Source organism: Triturus cristatus, chromosome 3_1 (assembly GCF_964204655.1).
Source record: "Triturus cristatus chromosome 3_1, aTriCri1.1, whole genome shotgun sequence".
NCBI classification, from domain to species: Eukaryota; Metazoa; Chordata; class Amphibia; order Caudata; family Salamandridae; genus Triturus; species Triturus cristatus.
Window position 1 is genome coordinate 495,407,268 of NC_140583.1, and position 26,668 is coordinate 495,433,935.

A 26,668-nucleotide genomic window follows, 5' to 3' on the forward strand; every position below is an offset into this window, starting at 1 on the left:
CTAAGAAGCTGCTGCTCTCTGTACTCACATGTTAACATACAATAATGCGTTTTTCTACTCTGTATCATCCTGAGTTCTGCATGTCACGCAGCCGAAGGGCACGGGTACAAATGCCACCTAAACACATACACTGCCTTGTATATATGTGTTTGCACACTGTATAGCTTTATAAAAGTAGTTGTGCAGCATGCCCTCGTGTTCTGCACTACAGGGATAAGAGAAGAGTAAAACACACACTCAGTTGTATAACAACAAAAAATGAACAAATGACGTTCACTCGCCGCGTCTGTGTGCTGCTAATATGTGGATTCCTCGCAGCTGCCAAAAATAAAGACCGAAGAAAGCAAGAGGGGGGCCGTGTTGTAGCGCTAGAGGGACCGAGGGGTGCGTAACCAAAGTGCTGCACTCACACTCTGGGAGGCTTGAGCTCCTAGAATCCTTCAGAGGTCAGGGTTGTGGACTGCCCACAATTTCCTCTGCCCTTCATTTGAACTGGGGTGGCGTAGTGGGCAAAAGAACGATGGATTTAACCTAGATCTTTTGACTGGGGAAGAATGTCTGCATTGTCAGCATTCCGTCCATCATTTGTTTGTTGTAACGCTTCATTTGTTCCTGGGCAGTCCTCTTCCTACCAGACACAGATGTGGGTTTCCCTCCACAGATCTTTTTGGTGGTCCCTGTCCCAATAAATTAAGAAGCCTACTCAAGTTTGTAATTTAGTGCAGAAACCACTAGTTTTCTGCTGAATCACAGGAGTCTGGCGGATACATCTTTCGAAGTATTCGTTCCTTCCGTGGCAATTTTTTATTTTATAGCACTCAATCGGAGTAGTATTTCTTGGCGCTTTAACCGCCGATGTCCTTAGTACCCAACTCAGTGGTCCTCGGCTGTGGGATGTGCCCGTCGCAGAGTCCAAACGTACACACGGCCTATGACCATCTGGTGTCCGTTGTGTTTTTTTGTTGTTTTTTTTTTGTTTACCTATTTGGACGCACCAAGTCACAGTAAGTCCGTAGACTTCGACAATGTTTTCCGAACTGTAATTAAATAATAATGTTCAATCCACAAGAAATGAGGTATTCCGTGTTGTTGTAGATTACCTTTTTCCACTAGGAGAAAATCCTGAGTCATTTAGGGCCTGTCATATGAGATTGAGGCGCAGTACTCCTTTCATTCACAATAATGAACCCCAGCAGTTCACCGCTCTATTCTCCTGGGTGTTGACTGGAGTCTACTGTTATGAGTACAGCACCTGCAAATGGAGGAAGCTGTCACGTGCAAGATGCCGGCAGTAGTCCAGTCCTCACTTTGTCCATCCCGGTTCTTGTAGTGCCCCTTATATAAGCAGGAAAGTAGGGCTAGAATGTCCTGGAGCGTTTCGCTTTACAAATGCACTTAATTACATGCTATTAAAGGCAACATAAAAACACTACACAACACTATGCCACATAAATACACGCCACATAATTACAATGTACTCTATGCAACATAAATGCACTCCACAAAATACCACTCCAAATCAGTTACGCGCCACATATTTACACTTAAGCCAATACAACATCAATACACGCCACATACCACTAAGTACCCCATAATTACAAGCCATATATTTACACTGTACTCAATGCAGCTTAAATACACTCCACATATTACCAATAAATACCACATAATTACAGGCCACATAATTACTCTACTCAATGCAACTTCAATACATTAAACATACCAATAAATACCGCATAATTACTCTACTCAATGCAACTTAAATGAACTACACATTATCACTCAATACTACTTAATTACAATAATGTTTTACAACATAGCCAACAATTCTGCCTAAACACATAGAATCCCAAAGGCGAGAACTATTGGCTATACCAATGCTTGTTATAGTATGCTATTCACACACAGCAGTATCCGTGCCCTCTGTAGCAGGTGTTAAGCCAGTCACGTAGAGTGTTTCCTGAAAAAGCCAGGTCTTCTGTTTCTTGCTGTGTATTGGGTGGGCATTCCTGGTTTCTGGTAAACTGTTAAAATTCTGACTGGGCACGTATAATCCGATGGACCAGATTTCAGGGCACCGAAGTCTAGTCTCCTCTACCTCCTAAAGCAGAGAAAGAGTCCCTACTGTGCATTTGTTCTTTGCGGTAGAGGTAGCAGTAGTGGAAGTCTTCAGATTTCATTTCTGGCCTGATGTGCAGTATTTATGAGATTAAATGCTACCTGGAAAGAACGTCTTTGGAGAATAGTTGTTTCTGGGTGTTTTCGTTATTTGCAGCTTAATTTAGCTTGTCTAGTAGTTTATGCTCTGTCCGGGTTCATAAACCACATATTTTTTTTCTCAGTCTGTCACGTCTTCAAGTGGCTGTGTAAGGGACAGTGCCATCAATGGCATCGGAGACGCAACCATAACTCTCTGCAGTTTGGAGAAGTCTTTACTGCTCCTAAGTCTTGATAGCATCAATTTCCTCCCTAGTTCTCCTGAGCATCCTCATGCAAGTAGGAATACTTTGATTTTTGTTGATCAATGGTTATCTAAAATGTGATTAAATGATGGTTCAAATCGTTGGCATATATTTATTGACCTTTTCGTATATGCCCACCTGAGCTACAACTAGATCAGTAGTGTCCTTTGACATAGGTGGGTTCGTTCACTTAATGTAATAAAATGTTACCCACATCCTTTTATCAAATGAATTTATAGAGTGCAGTTTATGCTCTAAAAAGACCTCCATGGCGCCATAATCTTCAAATATTTATTTAATCCTCCATGCCCCACATAGTATAATTAAAATCTAAAACTAATACATTATCAACTTTCGCTAGACCTACAGTATCAACAAGATTTTCCAAATACTTTGGTTTAGCAGAAGGGGGCTGCTTCAGAAGCCCTAAAGAAATCATTGTATCCTCACTAAGCACTGAATAATTGACGTTTAATCTAAAAGGGGCCACTTTTCCCCTACCCTCAACCTTAATCTACTGTTTAAGCGCCTGCAACAGAACCCTCCCACACTATTTTCGACATACACAAACTACCCTGTAATGGGGGCTGCCGGTGAGAGAGGTTATGCCTCTGGCAAGTTTGAGGCCTGACTCCTCTCTTAGTCAAGTTTCGGTTTAAAAAAAGTCTTATTTCAAATTAATGCCCTAATCTTCCATGTATATTTACATAAGGAACAAACGTTTATAAGGGTAGATGTCAGTAATATTATTTTGGTTGGTGAGTTTACATCGTACCACAATTTATTAAGAAACTTAGGTCTGATGAGCTCACAGGGCATGACATTTTATAAAATAGTTGTTTGCCCAAGGGACTAGCTGCTTCAAAAATCAGTGTATAATCGAAAAAATGTACTTGTCCCATTTGAGAACTTGAAGTGTGGTGCTCTATTACAACATCGTTCTATTTAAAGCAGAGGTAACCTTTCTGATAATGTCAGGGACATATTGAGTCTGGGCCTGGTTTCTAGCAAGACTGATCAATAACATTTTTAAATAATTTGGGTTCTGAACGTACCAGGGCTCTATTTATCTTAAGTCTTTGAATATTCACGGACCCTGCACATGCTGGGTCTCTATTTAGGCATACACTCTGTTTTGGCAAGCTTTCTAATTGCACTGGGGCTCTAAATATGCCTGTCGTATGTTGGTTGCAGAGCTCGGGATTTATCTTTGCTCTCTGTAATGCATTAGATTCTACGGATGTCTTGTGGCTATCTCTAGCAAATGTACATTTACGTGTTTACTTTATTTCACAAAAAGTCACAGTAAAACTCTGCTTCTGTTTGCAGCAAAACCTATTATGGCTGGCTGGTGCAGGTTTCCGGGCTACTTCCGCAAACGGTTGTGAATTCCTAAGTCGCAAATCGGAACAAATACATAGTCCCATACCTGCATGCACGCTGACATTTTTAATGAAGCAGGCCTATATAGGTTTACCGTTAGTCAAAAAAAAGGAAGATCTCCCTTGGATCTGTATATGCCAACAATCATTCAAACAGACACAACTTTAAACAAATGGCAGGGTAAGAATCGGCATCAATGAAACAAACAAGCTACAAAATAGTTCATTTATTAAAATACGTCCCAATGATATCCCACACAGCAAGCAGTTGTACACAGCAGTTAAAAAACAGTTGAAAAGCAATTTCTCAAACATGTAAACAAATTAAAATCAATGGGAGTTTTACATATGAAACAGTGACACACAGTAAAACAAAGCGCCAACAGTAATAATCACTATCAGTACATAATTCAATAATTCATAAAAACAAAGAAATTGGGAAAAAAAGAAGAGCGAAGAGGGAAATTATTCCTACTCAACGAAGAAAATCGCTTAATCAAAGATTCGTCGGTTGTGATCCCAGTAGAAATATGGTTACATTACATATATGGCACAACCCATCTTATCATAGATTTTATCCGATTTTTCTTTTTTTGTTAAAGCATCGACGCGTTTCGGTAGGCCACAGGTTAAAGCCAACACCTTCCTCAGGATAATTTGCTGATCCCAATTTAGTTCTGAAAAACATGTACAACAAACTAGCATAAGTGTCTCCCCCTCATTGTGACATAATTCGACATGCTTCAATGACCCCGACTCTGCCCATGCTCTAAGCGTTTTTGGATAAACACACATATACTCATTCATACACCAATCTACACATATACTGTATTTATATTTTAAAAAAATGTATATCTTAGGGTTTAAGAAAATTCTTTTGTTCCCCGAAGCAAAGTTTTTAATTATATAGATTCATTCAGCTACTCGTTCAGAATAGTGTACATTAGGTAGCTAATAGGAGAATATCCTCTTTCTTCTGAATACGTCTCATGTGAGACAGAATGGCTTTCAATATTTAAATTTCCATTCCGTGATCACTATAGCACACGTCTTTTCATCAATATATATATTGTGTACTACTCTGCACAAAAGTGCTTTGTTTTACTATATACAGATATTAATAGCAAGGATTCTTTATATATCGTTTCTAGGAATTTATCAGTATTCCTCGGTATTACCTTAAAGGTTCCTTTCTTTATTAGATTCTTTTAGGCTTGCCTAGATCGTAGTACCAACGGGCTAGTATTCCATCGGTTGATTCATGGCAATATTCTCATAGAAGTCTTTTACCTATTAGAAATACCAATAACAGACAGATGTATGTTTTAGATTGACACCCATCAATAGGCTAGGCTCCACTTCTAATTAGTCCAATCACAATTTATGCAATCATAATGTTCTATATTTACCGATATTTCCTTAGAGCAGCCAGGTTGTATATCTACACTTCCTTGGCCAAAATATTCTAAGTTTGAAGGAGTCGTAGGTCGTTGTCCTATCAAGTGTCTAAAAACAGGTAAAGACACAGAGGTCTGTTACTCATCGTAATATCAAATATTTGTTTCTCAGCCATTGTCATACTGGGCTAACAATTGTTTTTATAATAGTATGAGATTAATTTGCTAGACAGAACTATGTTTTCAAAAATATCATAAATATCACTACCATAGGCGGCGACCATAAGGTTACACGAAGGTCCTGATGTACGTAAATGTTCATAAGTAGCGGATCCTACCTTAATAGTCAACTATTGGAGACTATAGTGCAGCATAACGGGCATATAGATAACTAATCTAGCCCTCAGAGACCCCTAAATTGCAGACTGCATACTTCTATGCATTAATAAATAGCCTACATATCTATAGGTACCTTTAACACTTCGAGCACTCTTCCGACGTAGAGGGAATGGAACCTCAGATAAAGAGCGTCCCTATAGAGGAAAAAAACCAAAAAACGACAGAGCGCAAAGATTACTCCTATAGCTCCCAAAATTATCATCTACACTAGTAGATACCCTCCATGTTAATAGATACCTTTTAATTATTCAAAAGCCCTTCCGGCGTGATAGATTCAGATCCAGTGCGTCCCTACAGAGGAAAGATACAGAGCATGAATAGCAATGTCAGCCCCGTATTCAGCGTGAATACGAAATGTTTTCTAGTGCTCTCTCTTCACATACCTTAGCAGGGCTCAATGCTGTCCGCAAGATGGATTCCTTCAAGAATATTGAACACGGAATCCATCCTGTCACCTGGGAAATACCAACCCCGGAAATGACAATCTACTTCCGGGTCACAGAAAAATAGAGATAGAAAATGCCAGCTCGTATGTCAAGTAACCAAAGACGCCATCTTAGTGCTGTCTCAATACTCGTAAAATCATGTATTGAAACCCGTTCTTTCTTATATACTAAAGATGATGCTGTTTCACTCACTTCTATAACTTAAATCTTCTAAACTATGTTTGATAGAATGGTTCAAAGATCACAGCAACTAAGGCGCGAACGATTATGCGTAAACGATTATGCGTTAAGACCCGAAAGTACAAAGGGGGGGGATGGCTTAGCCGAGGGATCACCATAACTTCTGTAAGCAAATACACTAATTAGTTAGTGAGTGTCTCAATAAAGTTGTAAAATAAAGTAGGGCAGAGAGTCATCACAACACACATTCTTATTGTCCTCACCTACTTAATTTTTAAGTGCCAATACTACGATTTACACTAGTTCCAAAGGGATAGGTTGTCAGTGAAGGACGCTCATCTTAACTTATTAGCATCGCTCAAGTCATTATGGCAATATATTTTATAACCTGAAGATTTTAGAAAATAGCAGGAAACCCTCAAGCATTCCTCTCTTGGTTCATCTTAGAGAAAGTTAAGCTTGACAGGAGAGGTGGCAACATTACCTGCAAACGTAAGGCCCGTGAACAATGGTATATTTCTCATTTTAATACCATAAAGAAAGGCCTGAATTCACGAGAGGAATGGGAATCTTTGCTAGGAAGGTGATTTCATATATCTTAGCTTGGTAATTAATGGTATACCCTGTTGCCTTCCAGTTTTTGTCACTGCTCATTCTCTTTTCCCGTGCTTGAGGGTTTCCTGCTATTTTCTAAAATCTTCATGTTATAAAATATATTGCCATAATGACTTGAGCGATGCTAATAAGTTAAGATGAGCGTCCTTCACTGACAACCTATCCCTTTGGAACTAGTGTAAATCGTAGTATTGGCACTTAAAAATTTAAGTAGGTGAGGACAATAAGAATTTGTGTTGTGATGACTCTCTGCCCTACTTTATTTTACAACTTTATTGAGACACTCACTAACTAATTAGTGTATTTGCTTACAGAAGTTATGGTGATCCCTCGGCTAAGCCATCCCCCCCTTTGTACTTTCGGGTCTTAACGCATAATCGTTCGCGCCTTAGTTGCTGTGATCTTTGAACCATTCTATCAAACATAGTTTAGAAGATTTAAGTTATAGAAGTGAGTGAAACAGCATCATCTTTAGTATATAAGAAAGAACGGGGTTCAATACATGATTTTACGAGTATTGAGACAGCACTAAGATGGCGTCTTTGGTTACTTGACATACGAGCTGGCATTTTCTATCTCTATTTTTCTGTGACCCGGAAGTAGATTTCGTCATTTCCGGGGTTGGTATTTCCCAGGTGACATTTAAGCCGGAGAAAGGATGGATTCTGTGTTCAATATTCTTGAAGGAATCCATCTTGCGGACAGCATTGAGCCCTGCTAAGGTATGTGAAGAGAGAGCACTAGAAAACATTTCGTATTCACGCTGAAGACGCGGCTGACATTGCTATTCATGCTCTGTATCTTTCCTCTGTAGGGACGCACTGGATCTGAATCTCTATCACGCCGGAAGGGCTTTTGAATAATTAAAAGGTATCTATTAACATGGAGGGTATCTACTAGTGTAGATGATAATTTTGGGAGCTATAGGAGTAATCTTTGCGCTCTGTCGTTTTTTGTTTTTTTTCCTCTATAGGGACGCTCTTTATCTGAGGTTCCATTCCCTCTACGTCGGAAGGGTGCTCGAAGTGTTAAAGGTACCTATAGATATGTAGGCTATTTATTAATGCATGGAAGTATGCAGTCTGCAATTTAGGGGTCTCTGAGGGCTAGATTAGTTATCTATATGCCCGTTATGCTGCACTATAGTCTCCAATAGTTGACTATTAAGGTAGGATCCGCTACTTATGAACATTTACGTACATCAGGACCTTCGTGTAACCTTATGGTCGCCGCCTATGGTAGTGATATTTATGATATTTTTGAAAACATAGTTCTGTCTAGCAAATTAATCTCATACTATTATAAAAACAATTGTTAGCCCAGTATGACAATGGCTGTGAAACAAATATTTGATATTACGATGAGTAACAGACCTCTGTGTCTTTACCTGTTTTTAGACACTTGATAGGACAACGACCTACGACTCCTTCAAACTTAGAATATTTTGGGCAAGGAAGTGTAGATATACAACCTGGCTGCTCTAAGGAAATATCGGTAAATATAGAACATTATGATTGCATAAATTGTGATTGGACTAATTAGAGGTGGAGCCTAGCCTATTGATGGGTGTCAATCTAAAACATACATCTGTCTGTTATTGGTATTTCTAATGGGTAAAAGACTTCTATGAGAATATTGCCCATGAATCAACCGATGGAATACTAGCCCGTTGGTACTACGATTTAGGCAAGCCTAAAAGAATCTAATAAAGAAAGGAACCTTTAAGGTAATACCGAGGAATACTGATAAATTCCTAGAAACGATATATAAAGAATCCTTGCTTTTAATATCTGTATAAAGTAAAACAAAGCACTTTTGTGCAGAGTAGTACACGATATATATATTGATGAAAAGACGTGTGCTATAGTGATCACGGAATGGAAATTTAAATATTGAAAGCCATTCTGTCTCACATGAGAGACTTATTCAGAAGAAAGAGGATATTCTCCTATTAGCTACCTAATGTACACTATTCTGAACGAGTAGCTGAATGAATCTATATAATTAAACTTTGCTTTGGGGGACAAAAGAATTTTCTTAAACCCTAAGATATACATTTTTTTAAAATATAAATACAGTATATGTGTAGATTGGTGTATGAATGAGTATATGTGTGTTTATCCAAAAACGTTTAGAGCATGGGCAGAGTCGGGGTCATTGAAGCATTTCGAATTATGTCACAATGAGGGGAGACACTTATGCTAGTTTGTTGTACATGTTTTTCAGAACTAAATTGGGATCAGCAATTGGCCTACCGAAACGCGTCGATGCTTTAACAAAAAAAGAAAATCGGATAAAATCTATGATAAGATGGGTTGTGCCATATATGTAATGTAACCATATTTCTACTGGGATCACAACCGACGAATCTTTGATTAAGCGATTTTCTTCGTTGAGTAGGAATAATTTCCCTCTTCGCTCTTCTTTTTTTCCCAATTTCTTTGTTTTTATGAATTATTCAATTATGTACTGATAGTGATTATTACTGTTGGCGCTTTGTTTTACTGTCACTGTTTCATATTTAAAACTCCCATTGATTTTAATTTGTTTACATGTTTGAGAAATTGCTTTTCAACTGTTTTTTAACTGCTGTGTACAACTGCTTGCTGTGTGGGATATCATTGTGACGTATTTTAATAAATGAACTATTTTGTAGCTTGTTTGTTTCATTGATGCCGATTCTTACCCTGCCATTTGTTTAAAGTTGTGTCTGTTTGAATGATTGTTGGCATATACAGATCCAAGGGAGATCTTCCTTTTTTTTGACTAACTGTCTTACTTGGTACCCCTCTCCCTTGGTACAGGGGTCCCTCTCTCTCTGTTTGAAACTATATAGGTTTACCACTGTCAATGTTGGTTTAACACTGATTTGTAACTTTTTATATAGATATATACGTCAAACGTTTAGTTACGCAAGAATTTTACAGAAATCGCATTTGAAGTTCTTTAAGTGCACTGTAGTAATTTCATGACACAATAATAGACTCTGACCTCTCAACTCAATCACCTCATGGAACTAACTGATAAAAGGCCAGACTGGATGGATGGAATGGTGCGGAATGTCTGATCTGGAAGATTACTCAACAACTAGTATGGACAAACTAACTAAAATGGAAATGACTGTCTCCTCCGTAGCTGCCAAAAAGGAAGTTTTTGGCGTGCAGTCAATTTCTTGCTTCCACATACTGGTAGAACCGTTTCTTTTATCAGAAAAGTACTACTGTTTCTAAGGCAAAAAAAAGCACTCAAGTCAATTAAAGACCAGACTAATGTTAAAGATCATTGTTGTGGAGGGAAGAGATGAGTCACTTTTCCTAGCTAGATTTATACTTTTCAGTAGCGACAATAGTAAGTGTTTTTTTTTTTTGGTTAACTTTTCAAAAACCTTTATTTATTCATATGGATTATACAGATTAGTCAGCCTACTATCCACAGAGCAGTGGGAGGACTCTGCCGTCCAGCCGGGCAGTTAAGTTACCTCGTACACAGCCATTTAGCCGACATCCCGGAGGACCGGCGGCGTCTCAATAAAACATCATAGATATGGTTACCCAATCTTGTGAAGCCTCTAACCGAAGTTGCGAACTAGTCCCCAGTCTATGTTTTCACCATACGGTTATGATTTATAAGTATAAAATTATCCACCTGCGACTGTAAAACTGGCTTAGTCCCTGTACGTTCCAATCTTATTACGAACCCCAACCACCCACGTCACGCTAGCCGTCACATCCTCCCGCCCATCTACATGTACACGTGTCCTCAGTCCTTCCTTCTAGTAGCAACCAGGGATAACACCCCCCAACATTCAGTCCGTATACAACCTTGGGTTACTCAGTCACCCTCCAAGTGAACCCTGTTATAATGTGACAGTGAGATCTGAAGTGTACCTTACCGCACTCTCTACATGTGTGCATCCTTCCCGACTGACGCCCCAGAATCCCTCACAATCGTGCACCCCTAGAGCCCTAATCTTGCCTCGTGTCCCCCTCGGCCAAAGTGTGCGTATTGAGTTCCTCACTCTGTGCCTCCCCCTGGTCAGTTGCCTCGGTGACCCCGGCAGTCAAATACATTCTGTATAACCCCCAGAAGTTCTTGGGGCGACTTTTCGGAGGTAGCAATTCACTATACGTTTCCGCCTGTGTGCTGCAATACAGCATATCCCTGGCCCATCGTTTCTTAGTGGGAAGTGGCCCCCTCATCCAACACGTCGCCACAACTCGCCTAGCTATTAACAGCGCCATATCAGTCAGACGTCTCAATGCTGTTGGGAGCGGCTTGGAATACCCCAGTAGCGCCAGTGATGGACTGGGCTGTATCTCTGTTTCCAGAATCTGGCTCAGTTCCTGAAACACCTCCGTCCAAAACTAAGCAATTCCCGGGCAGTACCAGGCCATATGTATGAAGTCCGCCACTAGGTAGTGACAGCGCTCACACTCCGCCGTTTGGCGAACCCATACCTATGCAATCTCTCAGGGGTATAATAGACACGCTACAAGTACTTAAAGTGCACCAATCTGTGTCGACCGTTTAGCGACACCTTCTTAGTGCTAGCGCAACAGTATTTCCACATCTCATCAGTGATAGACATTTGGAGGTCACTCTGCCAGTCTAGCCTCGCTTTGGAGCATTGGTGCGCCTTGTGTTGATCCCCAATTTTCTTAAGAGTCATAGCCAGTTTGGACGGCGCCACCGTTTTAATGACATAGGTAAGTTCCGGGATTTCCGGGGGCTCTGCCATGCTGGTCCCAACAAGTCTGACAGCGCACTCTATGAAATTGAAAGCGTTGTAGAAGCGTGGACTCAGGTCGTGCCGATCTGATCTCATGTCTTCACCCCATCCAGGAACAGATCCTCCATCCTAGTGATGCCCAGAGCGCCTAATGCCTGTAGCAGTCCTTTCTCTCTGTGGGGGGAGCCAAACCGCCCACTCCATCTGCATCAGCGGGGAATACAGTAGTACACAGTCCTGTGCTCTCATCAACGCATGCCGAGCATGATTCTTGGCCTTTAGAGAGTCCAATCTACCTACGCTACAATCAACCGTCTGGAAGACAGTTGCCGGCAAGGGGAGCGGGTCTGCAAACAATCGCTCTAAAATCACATGCGGAACATCCGAGTTGGCATGAATCCACGTGTGCAGATGAGCCGCCGGCGCTACCCTGTAATATCTTTCCAGGTCCGGGGCTCCCAGTCCCCCCATCTCATACGGCAGCGTTAACACCTTCCACTGAACTCTAGTTTGTTTACCTCCCCAGGCCAGCTTAATAAGGGTTTGGGTCAACTGTTTGAAAAAGGCCTTGGACAATACTATTGGGATGTTATTGAATAGGAACAAGAATCTTGGCAGAACCACCATTTTTATGATGGCTATTCTGCCCAGCAAGGACAGGGGGAGCCGACTCCACACATCCACGTCCTCAACTAGTTTGGCGTATGCCACTCCGTAATTTTCCCTGAGTAGTACCTCCGGATCCGTGTGGAGCCGTATCCCTAAGTATCTGAGTCAGTCGTCCACTGCAGTGGGTATTCCATGTGAAACGGCAAAGTAACCGGCGTCAACGGGAACGCTACCGACTTGTTCCAGTTCACCTTAAGGCCAGACAGGGCCCCGAATTTAACCACCTCTCTCAATATAGAAGATAGATTCTCCTCCGGGTCCCGGACGTATAGCAGCGTATCATCTGCATATGTTGAAATACCAATCTTATAAGTGGGAAAGTTAATACCCTCGAATCTATGATATTCTCTTATCGCACACGCCAAGGGTTCCGCTACTAGAGCATACAGTAGGGGGGAAAGGGGACAGCCTTGCCTGGTTCCCCGGCTAACTTCGAAGGCCTCCGTAACCTGATCTCCTATTCTCAGCCTGGCCGTGGGTCTGTAATACAATGCTCCAAGCATCTGCAAAAAAGGTTCTCCCAATCCGAATTTCCTCAATACCCTCACCATAAAGGGCCACTCCACGGAGTGGAACGCCTTCTCCATGTCCAGAAAAAGAGCTAAGGCCTTGCGCTCTGGGCGCACATGCTGCATGGTTCCCAGTACTGTTCGGATATTGTATGTGAGGTTTCTGGTCGGAATAAACCCCGCCTGTTCCGGTGCCACGAGCTCCGGTACCAGCAACGCCAAGCGCATAGCTAGGACCTTGGCGTACAACTTGGTATCCACATTAATCAGGGAGAGCGGTCTGTAGGATCCGCACAAGTTAGGGGGTTTCCCGGGTTTTAATATGGCAACGAGCAGAGCCTCTCTCATAGTACCTGGCATGCTACCTTCCTGGCATATATCATCAAAAAGAGTCCTCAGATGCGGAAGGAGCTTATCCTTAAAAGCCTTGTAAAAGGCCACCATCAGCCCCAGGGGCACTGCCAGATCTCATTGCCTCCAGAATCTCGTCCTTTTGTATGGGCAGCATCAGAAATTCCCTCAGAGTTGGACAAAAAGGGCCTTTTAATATAACTGAGGTAGTCCTCAATTTCCTCTTCCATCTGAGAGGACTGTGATTTATAAAGCCCTGCATAGTAATCCCTGAATTCATCGATAATCTCTCTCTCTCTCCAGTAACCACTGCTCCCGCGGCGGTGACAAGTTCGTCAATTACCAGAGGCCTCCTGTTGTTACGAAGTATCCTCGCTAGTAATGAGCCCGGGCGCTCACCTTCTCCATATGTGCGGGCCGTGGCATACTTGCCCATATGCTGTACTTCCCTATCCGCTTCTCCATTGTATTCCGAAAACAACACTTGGATCCGAGCTACAATGTCGGAATCCGCGGACATCCGATGTTGCTCTTCAAGCTTCGACAGTTGCGCCTCCAGAGCCTTTAGCCGTTGTCTTATGGACTTAAGTACATTAGAGTGCTTGGCCATAGCCATACCACGAATATATGCTTTGAACGAGTCCCACACCGTTTGGAAGCTCTGAACAGAACCCAAGTTGTCAAAGAAGGTATCTATGTCCTCCGCCAATTCGCCCCTAAACACTTCATCTAACAGTGAGTAGGGTGGGAGCCGCCATGTAAACGGGGGGGGATTCTTTTGACCGGAGTATCCAGTATCAAAAGAAGAGGGGAGTGGTCCGAAAGTGTGCGTGGTAGAACCACGCACCCCTTAATCACCGTAAGCATAGACTGCGAGGCTAGCCAGTAGTCAATTCTGGTGTGCACGTCATGAAATGCAGAATAGTGTGTATATCCCCCTTTCCCAGGATGTTCATGTCTCCAGACATCCACCAGGTCAAGTCTAGTCCGTTCCGCTTGCATGTTTAAGGCCGCAGCCGCCGGGCGACGCATCGGCCCCGAAGAGCGGTCGATGTTCGGGTTAAATGTGAAGTTAAGTCACCTCCCCACACCATTCTAGCGTGTATGTGCTTCCTACAAAGTGCGGCCAGTGTGGCGTAGAACTCAGGATTATCATAATTGGAGCCATACACATTAACTACCACTAGTTCGTGTCCTTTCCCGACACATCTAGCAATTAAATAACGACCTTCCGAGTCCGCTTCCAGTAAAGTTTGTTTCAATTTTGATCGTGGGTTTACCCATGTGACCACCCCTCTGGAGTGTGTAGTGAAGCCTGCCGCCACACTATTACCCGCTAGGCCTTTTGCAGAAAGTATTTTACTCGTAAGTGGGAGGTGTGCTTCTTGTATAAGGGCCAGATTGATGTGATGCCTGTAGAAATAATTCAGCACTTTTCGCAGTTTGCGAAAATCATTCAACCCTCTAACATTCCACGTCCGTGCTCTCAGCCGCAGAACCACTGTCACCATTCGTAACTCTAGGGTCTAACATCCCCGCCATAAGGTGACTTAGTCCGAACACATAGAGATAAATCAGACCGAACACATAGAGATGAATCAGAAGACATGTCGCTCAGCGTGCCGTGTGTACCCCCTTCCCCAAGCATCCCCCTATTGTCACCCCCCCCCCCCCCCCCCCCCATCCAAAGCCGACCACCCCCAACCTGGTCAGACAGGACCCAAACCCACCCCCAATCCCAATAAACACCTTGAACATTCCCCAAACCAGCCCCCATAGGGAACATTTGAGCCAATAGCTCTAGGGCAGAGGTCACCAGGCAAAGTAAATCCAACCCGTTCAACAGCTTACAGTACAGGCGTGCCCCCGCACCATTGTCCCCATATAGTCGTACGGTGCGAGCCGTTCTCCTTCCTCCACCATTAGTTCCAGGGGTATCCCCACCATACGCATTGTGATCCAAGTCTTAAGCCTAGCAATGCATTCCTGATAGTCCTAATGGGCATTTGTAACGAACCTGCTCACCGTCAAGTAGTCCCAGTTGCAGCCTATCAAAGCAAATGGATGGAACAAACCAGGGAGGGTCCCCCAGATCTAGCAGGCATTAGCAATCAGATCATCAGCCAGCAATAGTGAATACACTCCCTTCCCCCCCCCCCCCCCCCAAAGGAACCCATGAGCCCATGACCACACTTACTATTCATAATCGATATATCGGAAAGGTCTCACCAGGTAGCAACTGCGTATTCCTCATGTGGGGCTACACCATCCGTTGTTATCCACTCAGCACCAGTCACTCCGTTCACTTCCAAGGCTGTGTACACCCCCCCCCCCCCCCCCCCCCCCCCCCCCACCCAACAAGCAGTCCCAGACAGTGTGGCCGTTTGCAGAGCCAAGCCACCTACAGCAAACCAATCCTGCTCCTCCAAACGTGATGCATCAGCAAGTGCGTCATTTTGACCCCGGGGACTGTTCCGCTTTTCCTTAGACCATTCCTTCAAAGATCTCTGCAGTTCCCTCGGGTCAGTGAAGAAATGTGAATGGCCTTGCCTGTTTATCCGGAGTTTTGCCGGGTATAGCATCGCATAATCCAGACCTAGGTCGCGAAGTTGTGTTTTGTACGGTGCGAAATGCCTCCGTTCTTCTTGGACTTTTGCCGTGAAGTCAGGGTAAAGGGATATGTCCATTCCCTCAAATTGCAACTTCCCTTTTTCTCTAGCTACCCGCAGGGCCATATCTCTGTCCCTGTAGTTCAGCAGCTTTGCTATTATTGGTCTCGCTGGTGCACCTGGCCTTGGGCGGGGCCCCAGCAAACGATGAGCTCTTTCGACTACGAACATTGGAGAGAACACTTCCTCCCCCAATAGCGCAAGCAATAGTTTTTCCACAAAAGGCTCCATCCTGCCGGTTTGTGTTGACTCCGCCACACCCATTATGCGAATGTTTGATCTCCTCGAGCGGGCTTCCAGGTCCTCCGACTTATCCTGAATGACCTGAAGCAGTCGGCTGAATTGTTTGCGATCTTTATCCCACTCCGTCTGCGCTTCCTCCGCTTGCGTGAGCCTCCTCTCAGTCATGTCCAGTCGCTCCGCATGCTTGTCCACCCGCTCCGACATGCGATCCATGCGGTATGAGAGTGCGTCGATCTTGGTACCGATCGCTGCCAGACTGCCCTGCAGGCCCTTTTCCACTGTTACTAACATTTCTCTAATGTCCGCACACAGAGCTCTCCGGGGCAGTGCTACGGGGGCACACCTCCGGCACCAGCATAGCAGATCCCTTCGCTTTATGTTGATCGAAAGATATTTTAGGCTGTGTCTTGTCGCCTTTACCCATGGTGAATCTGTGGGACCCAGAGCCCAGGTCAGATAGAAGCGTGGTCCAAATGGGTACTCCTCACGCTGGCCCTGTTTTCCAAAATGGCGACTCCCCGAGAGGGTGGGGAGGGGCAGTCAACACCGATGGAGCCCGCTTGCCTCGTCATCACTTAGCTCCAGGGTCGCCCCACTGCAGCCCTTCACGAGCCTGCCCACAGCGCTGACTCCCCTGGCCGCTGCGGATCTTAACTCGGGCTATTAGATAAGGACTGTGCCAAGAGTTCCTCCCCGGAGGCGCCGAGAGCCTCGCCTCAACCCTGAGCGCCCCGTGCACACTTCACCATATAAGCCAGCGTTCCGGACAATGTCCCAGTTCAGAATTGTTCACCGTGTGTGACCTCTCCGCTTGATATGCTTGCCATTAGCCAGGGGTCCCCCGGTTGTCCAGGGCTGTGTCAGCTCAGCCCGGTCTAATCCACCGATACTGGCAGTCCCACAGTAACGACATGCGCTGAATGAGAGGTTCACCTCACTGTGACCGTTCCTTGCCCCCTATGGAGCAGCTTGTGCTTGCCCTCCCTTCCGGAGGCGTCAGCGTCGTGGTATTACCGTCTCACTCCTGATATGTTGCGGAGTACGTGCGACCAGGCTGGCCACAGTTGACCCTGTCGCACGCTGTGCCACGCACGTCTGGGAGCGTCTCGGGACAGTCCGGGGATGTCGGCCTGGTCCGCCGAGGATGTTACTGCTCGCCGTATGTACTCCTCCAGGCCCCGCTGCCGGCTGAAGAGGTCTGCACACAGCCCCGCCAGGTCAAAAAGGAATTCCACCTTCCTGTTCTCTTTTTAGCTCTGCCGTGCAGGATCAGTTTAAGGACTTTATTAGGGCAATTGTGGAGAGCTCAGTGCTCGCACGACCGCCATAGATGCCGGCAAGCTCCGCCCCCCCCCCCCCCCCCCCCCCCCCCCCCCCAATAGTAAGTCTGTTGCCACTTTACTTCACAACCTTCTGTACTACCAGCTTTCAATGGACATGAGAGAACCTCCCCTTGAATTCGGATGTTATTCCAAAAGTTCTTACATTGGAGATACTTAAAAAAATTATACATTTATTGGATAGCTTGAAGATTTGACAGGCAATTATTGCTCAAACCACATTTTTTGTGGTGGAGGAGGGATCGGTCCTGTGCTCGCTTGCAGTAAAGATTAAGTAAACTTCTTAAACCTGACTAATTGAACACAAGTTATTTAATTGTAATAGGTTGCCGCCCCTACTGGTTTGCTAGTATAATACAATCTGTTTCACTGAGGTGATAAAATGGCACCTCTTTCAAGTTCTGTGGCATCTGTTGGTGCATAAACGTCTCAAACATTATCCTCTTTGTAGGTTAGGCTCAGTTACATCACTCTGTTAAGAAAGATGACTCCCAATCGTAGCCTTTAAGTGCACAGTTGTTTTAACTTTATTTATAGACTGATGCATGTGTGAAGATGGTGTTAATGGTTTTTAAATCGACGAATACATAGAAGAAACTTTGGATAAACCGTGCATCTACACTGCTCACCTTTAGCTTTTCATGACTAATTGGGCACTCGTTACAAGTTGCCTGTCAATTCTGATGGCCTGGTAACTTCCCCCATAGGGATTATAATCTCATCAGGGACACCACTGGTGAGTGATATTCCACTGAAAACAGGTGGTATATTGAGGGGAAAATATGCAGAAATCGCAGGGTAATTTATAATTTGACACTTCAATTAGGGCCTTAGTTTACTGTTACTTTAAGTTGTGTTGCATGCCTACCAGCTTAGCCTATTGGTTGCATATGGCTGTACAGCTAACTTGCTGTAAGAATGAAATATTTCCTAGCTATCGTAAAGGAAAGTTTGTCCTATTAAGGACCGAGGCGAGGATTCCCCTATAGTCTCGCCACTTAATTACAGCAGCCATTTGGTGAACAACAACAAAGAATTAATTTCCCATGAACCGCAGGCAAAAAAGTCAACATTCCAACAAACTATGTTCAATCAAATAGAGGCAGGACTCCTTGATTGTCCTCTGTTGTTGTCGGCACCTTCTCTTTCTTTCTGTGACTGCAGACGGATAGTGATGATTCTGTGCCTGTTTCGCCCCTTCCGATTCTGGGGATAATAAATGTAAGTGAATAAGGCTGGAAAGATTGCATGAATTACATAACTTCCTACCATAATCCATATTGTTAATTCACAACAATGACCACATATAAATCTCCATATGCAGACATACCCACCTTAACGTGACTAACAAACTGCTCATAGGAAAGGGAGAGGTCCAAAGACTGGTGTGTTAATCCTCGCCTCCCTGTCTGTAATAGAATTGAAACTTTCCTTTACAATAGCTAGGAATTTTTTCATTCTCATTCTGTCGTGACAGGAGGTGAGGATTATGCTAGTTCAGAATGTACCCACAACCAGCGAAGCAACACTAGGAACTGGTTTGGAATCAAACCTCTTAAAGGTGGAATCTGAAAACCAAAACCTGGACAATGTGTACCCCCACGAGATTCAGATGTCTCTAACGAGCCCAGCCATCTAGTCCATGATGACTGATAGCGATTGATAGTACTGTGTGCCCAGGCCTTAGAGAGGAGGGTCTCAGCCTGTCTTGAAAGGCCCAGGACTTTCAAACACATCCTGCAGGCCCTAAGCGACCGATACCTCCTCCGAAACTAGACGATGGGGATTTCCCACCGGGACCCCAAGGAGATCCAGAAAGAGTGGTAGGATTGGAGAATCCCAAGAAAGTTCTGGAAGATCTGGATACCAGACATGCTATCTCCAGTTCATGGTCACTAGAAGGACATCCGGCACTTGTTTTCGGACCTGGGCTGAAAGGCGCATGATCTTAGCGAACAGGAGAAAAGCCTTGTTTCTGTTGCCATTCCTGGATGAAAGCATCCCTGGCTGATGTCCCCGAATCCAACTAAAATATTTTTGAATCGGAGATGCAAACCCACGTGTTGCAAAGGGCTTGGAACACTGATGGATGTAGATGCCAGATGCTCGCGTCCTGGAGATGTCGGGAGTGCCAATCTACAACCTGACTGGCCATCTCCAGTAGGTGTTCTACTGAGACACAGATCTGGTCCTCTAAGCGATAATCCCAGAATCTGCGGGCCAAGTCTGACAAATTATTGGATTGTCTTCTCCCCAAGATGGTTTATGTAGTGGACTGCTGCTACGATGTCCATCTTCAGGAAGACACAAGACTGAGCACGATCCTTGGTCCAGCACCGCATATCGAACAATTCCGCCCGGAGGTCTTGGCCATTGATGTGCATGTGTAGCTCTTGCGAGGACCACAGACTTCCTGTGAAATTGTCCCCACACCTGGACCCCCAGCATGTGCCGTTGGCATCCAACTCTTATTACCTGGTCCAGAAGTGAGCCGAATATTGCACTGCCGTTCCAGGCTTCCATATGGGCCAGCCACCAATGAATATCCTCTCGCACCTCCTCCGATAGGGGAATCGTTTGGGAACATGTGAGCTCTCTCCTGAGAATAAAGGTTTTCAGCCTTTGGAGAGCGCAATAGTGCAGAGGTCCTGGAAAGATCACTTGGATGGATGGAAGGCGACAGAAGCCCTACCGCCCTTCTAATAGTCATAGGGAGGTGGAAGGTCTGGCCACCAGGTGGCTCAGCTCATGTTTGATCTTGATCATTTTCCTGGAAGGAAGACTGATCGTGGCATGGACAGTCCACTACGAATTCCAGAAATACCAGAGACTGAGATTGGGTCGGGATCTACTTCTGCTGACTTGATAAAAGCCAGGGATTCTAGTAGAGTCACTGTTGTCTGCTGATGTTGTGAGAGGACTTGAGGACATAGATCCATGAGGAGGATGTCCAAATAAATGAGGCTAATGCCTCTGGCCCTGAGGGCTTCTAACACCACGGGGCGGATGATGGGCCGAAAGGAAGCATGGGGAACTTGAACCTACCCCATGGCCATTGAAATTGAAGGAAGCGTCTTGGGGATGGTTAGATAGGCGTCCTTGATCGAGGCACACCATTTAGTCGTTGGGTAAAGGAGGTCCCGCAACAGATGGATGCCCTTCGTCTTCAAGTGGCGATACACCAACCACTCGTTGAATTCCTTCAGGTTTATCACATGGAGCTGTTTGCTGGCGGGGGTTTTTTTTTTTTCCGACCAGCAAAAGATTGCTTACGAAGCCCCTTGCATGCATGGAGAAGGATTGGCTAATAAATAGCTTTCTTGTATATATAGACCCCCCTCCAACCCACTCCCCCCACCCCTGTTGATTCTGCCAAACGCAAGCTACATTGGCCAGCCCTGATGATAAACCCGGGGTGTAAATCTGCATTTCATTGACGCCTGGGCTTTGTCCAGTGAGTTGAAGGTCTGCATGGATTTCCCTAATTCTCTAATGAAAGGGTCACCAAACAAGCCCCCCCCCCCCTCCCCCCCGGGGCCAGGCGCAGATGTGGCAAGATCCCTGGTTTAGGGTTGACCTATCTTGTAGTTAACGTCGTTCCCTAAACAGATAATGGCTCTTCATGCCCTTCCAGACACAATTTCAGGGGAGATCAAGGTCCTGGATGCAACTTCTGCCCTATCCGGGGGGGGGGGGGGTGTAGTTTTCAAAAGCTTTGGCAATATCTGGAAAGAACGCTAATTTATCTCCCGTGGGCTTCCGTCTGCAGGCAGCTCCACACCTGTCTAGCAGCTTATTCTCTCTCTTCCCCCCCCCCCCCCCCGTGGCAAATGTCGCAAATTTCCTTGCGGAGGCCCATTTAGAGGAGCGTAAATGTCCCAAGCTCGCCGGATTCCGCATAGTTGAGTCCGGTTGGGGTCTTTCGTCTGCTAATATTTCTAGGGCATTGGGGGGGAGGGAGGGTGTCATGGACTAGATCCCGGCTCGTACTCGTACACGGCCTTTGAATCTGAGTGGGAGATTGTTCCCTGTGGGGTCGTGGGTGGGTCTGAGGAGAAAGATTACCCTGTTGGTTGCAACCCTGAAGGCCCCAATTCTGCAGACAGGGGTTGGGCATGGTCCATTAAGGCCCTCTTTAGCCTGTCAAAGGGCGTCCAAGTCCATGCCAGGCGTGTGGGTCCTTTTTTGCTTTTGGAGCGGTGCTGGTGGGGCACGCCCTGCTAGAGGTAGCAGACACTAGTCCTGGGGGGTCTTCACTACCAGGGTGGAGTGACACACTTCTACCTGATGGGTCTCTTCAGTATCATGCATGGCTGGGGAGCACTGAGCTATCCAGGCACTAGGTTTGGAAGATCTATTCGCCGGATTTTGCAGCTAATCAATTGATGATTAATGGGAGGGGGGAGAGTGGGGTATTGGGCATGTCTGGGTAAGTGTCCCCAGTATTAATATTTAAATGCAACATGCTACAGACCCTCTCCTGAAGGCGTTGAGCTCCAGGTGTGCCGGGCACTGTAAAGAGGCTGCAGGAAGCTGACAGGTCGCGCTACTGACAGGAAAATGAATGTGTGCCGGCTAGGGTCAGTGAGATGCGCGATAAAGGATTGTGGCTCCCCCTAGTGGCAGAAACGCTGTACTGCAAGGCCGCCGGGCAACACTGTGCCCAAATGTAAATCGAAAGCGGCTGCGGAGGAGCGACTAGGGCTCCCACAGCTGCGCAACAACTGACAATCAGCAATCACTGCACTGGCTTCAATTTGAGACCAATTACACAGTTTAAACCTGCAACCGTAAAGTAATCTAAAGGCCGGAGGCACTTAACTTCTCTCCGGAGCAACGAAAAAAGAGGCGTTGACAACAAAGTACTATCAATGAGTCCTGCCTCTATCTGATTGGACGTTTCTTATTGTTGGACTGTTGACTCGTTTCCCTGGGGTTCCTAGGAAATGAAGTATTTTTGTTATTAACCCAGTGGCTGCTATAAATAAAGTGAAGAGAGAATTTAGCGTAATCCTCGCTTCCTGTCCTGACATAAAATCTAGACCCACAAACTGTGTGCTGTGGCACTTCTGTTCGTGCTAGTTTCCTCGACTAGAGATCATTGTTGCACAGAGTAATCCTGTGGTTAAATGGGTATTGTTAATCTTAAGAATTTGCAACCTAGCTAAGGCTTCAAATTCGCTTACGAATATTAACCTATATTTTTTTAGGTTGGTTGTACATTTGGCCATAAGGTTAATAAAAACAGCTGTTCCTTCATTCATTGATGGCCAGGGTACCAGCTTTTGAAAGCTGCATAAACTTCCTCTGTCTCTTTATTTTTAAAAATAAAATAGCAGGGTAATGTGGAGGGTATACTCCTGGGTTTTTTGAAAATTTAAAAAGATTTATTCATACTGGCGTTTTTGCAGGTGGAAACCAGCGTGAACTTGCCAGACAAAAGAACTTGAAGAAGAATTCGGATAAAGGGAAAAAGCCAGAAGATGGCCTTTCTGCCGCTGCCCGCAAGCAGAGGTAAATTCTTTCACAACACAATCCAGCCGATGTACTAAAGGGAAACACTATTTCTTGATTCACGTCTTCAAGCTTGTTTGTTAAGATTAGACTCGGAACTTTTAGATTTGGTGGAGATTAACTACCAGGATTGGAATATTCCTGTTGCATAGCAGGATGTATATGGGCACTCTGAAGTGCAGTCATTGAAATGAGCTGTTTTGACTTGATTGAATTGTTTGTGGAATAAATTGAAGATTAAAAACATGCATCAGCCAATTGCTACTGCATACCTTTTTTATACTTTTATTTATTTTGGAACCTGAAAGCCATCTGCTTGCACTACTACTCAGTCACCTATCTTATAAACGAGTTTCAAATTTGGGAAACGATGTTGCAAATTGATACTGACTTTCAGATCTTCAAGCAGCATCATTATTTGGGATGTGGCAGATTAGTTTCGTGGTTAGCATTGTATACAATAGCATGCATTAACGGCACCCTCAAACTTCCGGCGATTGGTTTCTGAGGTTCAATATGGTCTCTTGATGGTTATAGAGCACAACTTGGTTATAACAAGAATAGAGATTGAGTACATGGAGGGTCCACTTGTACCTACAATGGCTCTAGCTGCGGTGGTAAACGTGGTGCCAGGATGGGTGCCTGCAAACCAGCTACCCAAGAGTCTTTCAGTCCTGTTTCAATCTTGCATGAAGCCAGATGCCAAGCTATCTTTCAAGTACTTGAGTCAAGCATGTCATTTAGGCTGGTCTGGTGGTGGTTGTGGGTAGGGGTGTAGGGCACTAGTTACTTGGCATTTCATAATACTCGGAGGATGAGGTTGATGTGGTGCATGAATTGACTGAGCACTCGTGGATGGTGGGCAGCCATTATTGTAACTGTATACTGCCTACGGTCTTCTCTGTTCATTTCCATAAAAGGCTTAAACCCTACAGGTTTAAAAGGTGCAGCTTTCATGCATCTTGTAGAACTTCGGAACGTGCACGGATGCTGAAGAATAAGATGGAAAATGAAGTAAGCTTAAATTTGGTAATTCTGTGGCTATATTCTAGATTAAGTTCAGCTGTCCAATACCAGGTGGGGTTTGGTCCCCGTGAATATCGCCCATTTGAAAAATGTACTTTTTACTGGGCCACAAATGCAGGGAGTGTGGCTTCTAGCCACATCATACATTCTAATCAGTAAATAAACATTCTAGGAAGACATTAGTACAACCAACAAGGATTCTCATGTAATGACAGTACAACTTTAAAAAAACATTTAAAAAAAGTCAGACTGTGACCAGTATGTGAAAGTCACAAGGAAGGCTAACCTCTGCTGTCACTTAATCCAGTAGACTTTAAGATATATCCAAATTAATGGTTAAATGGACACTGCCCAGAAGATCAGGCTTCCTCCTTTCCTCTCTGACCGCACACAAACCAACTGCGGAGTTCCCCAAGGATCCTCGCTCAGCCCTACGCTCTTCCAACATCTACATGGTCCCCCTCGCCTGCCAGTCAGACAACACAGGCTCAGCATAGTATCATACGCCGACGACACCCAGCTCATCCTCTCCCTCACAAATAACTCAGAAAACACCAGACTCTGCTTCTAGGAGGGAATGAGGGACGTACCAGCCTGGATGAAAAACAGCTGCCTAAAGCTCAACTCGGAGAAGACCGAGGTCCTCATCCTCGGACCCTCCACCTCTGCCTGGGACAACACCTGGTGGCCCGCCGCCCTCGGGAGCCCACCCACCCCGACAGACCACGCACAGAACCTCTGCATCATCCTAGACTCCTCCCTCACCATGACCCACTAGATCAACTTCATCGCCTCCACCTGCTTCAATTGCCTCCGGATCCTCCTCAAGACCTTCAAATGGGTCCCTCCAGAATGCAAATGGGTCCCTCCAGAATGCAGAAAAACAATCACCCACGCTCTCATAACCAGCAGGCTGGATTAGGGCTACACCCTCTACGGAGGAACCAACAAAACCCTTCTCCACAAGCTACAAACCATCCAGAACGCCGCAGCCAGACTCTTCCTCGGAACCCCTCGGCACAAACACATGACCTAACACCTACAAGACCTTCACTGACTCCCTGTCGAGAAGAGAGTAACCTTCAAACTGCTCACCCACGCCTACAAATCCCTCCACAACATTGGACCCAAATACCTCAACGAGAGTCTCCTTCCACGGACAAGCGAAACCTCCCATCTGTAGAACTCGCCCTCGCAGAGACCCCTGCATTCACAGAACCAGAGCAGGCGGAAGAGCTTTCTCTTACATCGCTGCCTGGACCTGGGACGAGCTCCTTGTCAACATCAGACGCTTTCCCAACCTTCACACTTTCAGGAAGAACCTCCGAACCTGGGTCTGCGGCTGCACTGGAGCTGCACACCCTCCTCTTTCTCTTCCCCCTCCTCCCCCACACCCTGCGCCTTGAAACCCTTGCGGGTGAGTAGCACGCTTTATAATTTCCTGATTGATTGACACTACAGGGTGCAAGAGGAGAAAGCTCCATGCCATCTGTTAATGTTAGTTCTGTTCATATTTGGGTGGAGTGGCGGTAGTTCCTGCAACTTGGGATGGTAGCTGGGCTGCACTATATGGCTTAGGAAAACAAGCATTTGCAATGTAATCTGTCTCTCCTTTGGAACCTTATATGTATTTAGCTATGCAGCACATTATCCTGGGTGCTGAGACATCTACTGTTCTTTAACATAGTGGGAAAGTAATCACCAAACTGCGTCACAAGCCAGGTATGTGAACACATGGGAAGAAATATTGCCTTTCAGCTGGTAATGGTAAAACCCAACGCTCTGTTTTGAATACAAAATCGGGGCCTTTGGTGGTCCTGTCACTGAAAAATACAATATTTAAAAAAAATATTGTCTAAGGGTGCTTGTGGAAGACAATTTCTATTGACTGGAATCTAGAGAATGCTAAAGTGACTGGTATTTTACTGACCTCTGCTTGTCGTTTTCTATCAAAGTTAAATAGAGGCAGTTAAACAGAAAAAGTCCTTAAGCGGAGCAGACCAGTCCTAGGGCTGATCTCCAGAGCCCACAAAGTACATACACATAGAAGTATATACTAAAGTATGTTCAAGAGGTCTCAAATGCTAAACCTAAAAATGGACATGGGACGCCCAACACCTCCTGGACTCAACCGCAAAACTGCTGTTTGTATAAATGTGCAGAACTTGGAAGATGCAAGGCTAATAGGGTGAGTGATCTTGTTAGAACAATCACTTATCTTTTTCAGGTTTAACGGGAAGTCAGACCATCTCATTAGTAGACAGTCACAAGTTGCAGGCATGAGAAACGGAGGAAGAAGCTTGGAAGAGAAGAGGATGGTGTGAGGAATCCACACTTAGCGGCTTTATTTTACAGCTCACCTGCACTCAAAGCTTTTTAGGGACTGTTAAGATTTTAATTAGGAGCCTCAACCTAACGTTTTTTAAAGCAGCAGAAAAACTATTTCCACTTTGCAAATGACTGCTCAGCTCCAGCAGCCTACCAAAGAAAATGTGTAGTGAGCAAATACTAAGAAGTACTAATTTATGGAGCAAAAATAAAACTGGATATTGTTTGGTATTTTATTTATGCAGACAGAGCCCATTGGTGTTTAGGACCCTTATTTGCCATATGAATAACTATGCTGTGTGAAACAGCCATTGTTTTTAGGGCAGTCTGCAGTGTTTAGATGTTGGACTTTGACCGTTAAGTGTGAGTTTAATGTCTCACCCGTTCTATTTCTTTGTGCTTAATTGTC

The 26,668-nt window shown here is 44.8% G+C and overlaps 1 protein-coding gene across 1 annotated transcript in view; it reads left to right on the forward strand.

The window, feature by feature from the left end:
* SERF2 (small EDRK-rich factor 2) overlaps nucleotides 1-26,668 on the forward strand; it is a 43,599-nt gene that overhangs the window by 5,625 nt on the left and 11,306 nt on the right. Inside the window, exon 2 of the mRNA XM_085644352.1 lies at nucleotides 22,803-22,905. Coding sequence (XP_085500478.1) covers nucleotides 22,803-22,905 — 103 coding nt within the window. The remainder of the gene's footprint in view (nucleotides 1-22,802; nucleotides 22,906-26,668) is intronic.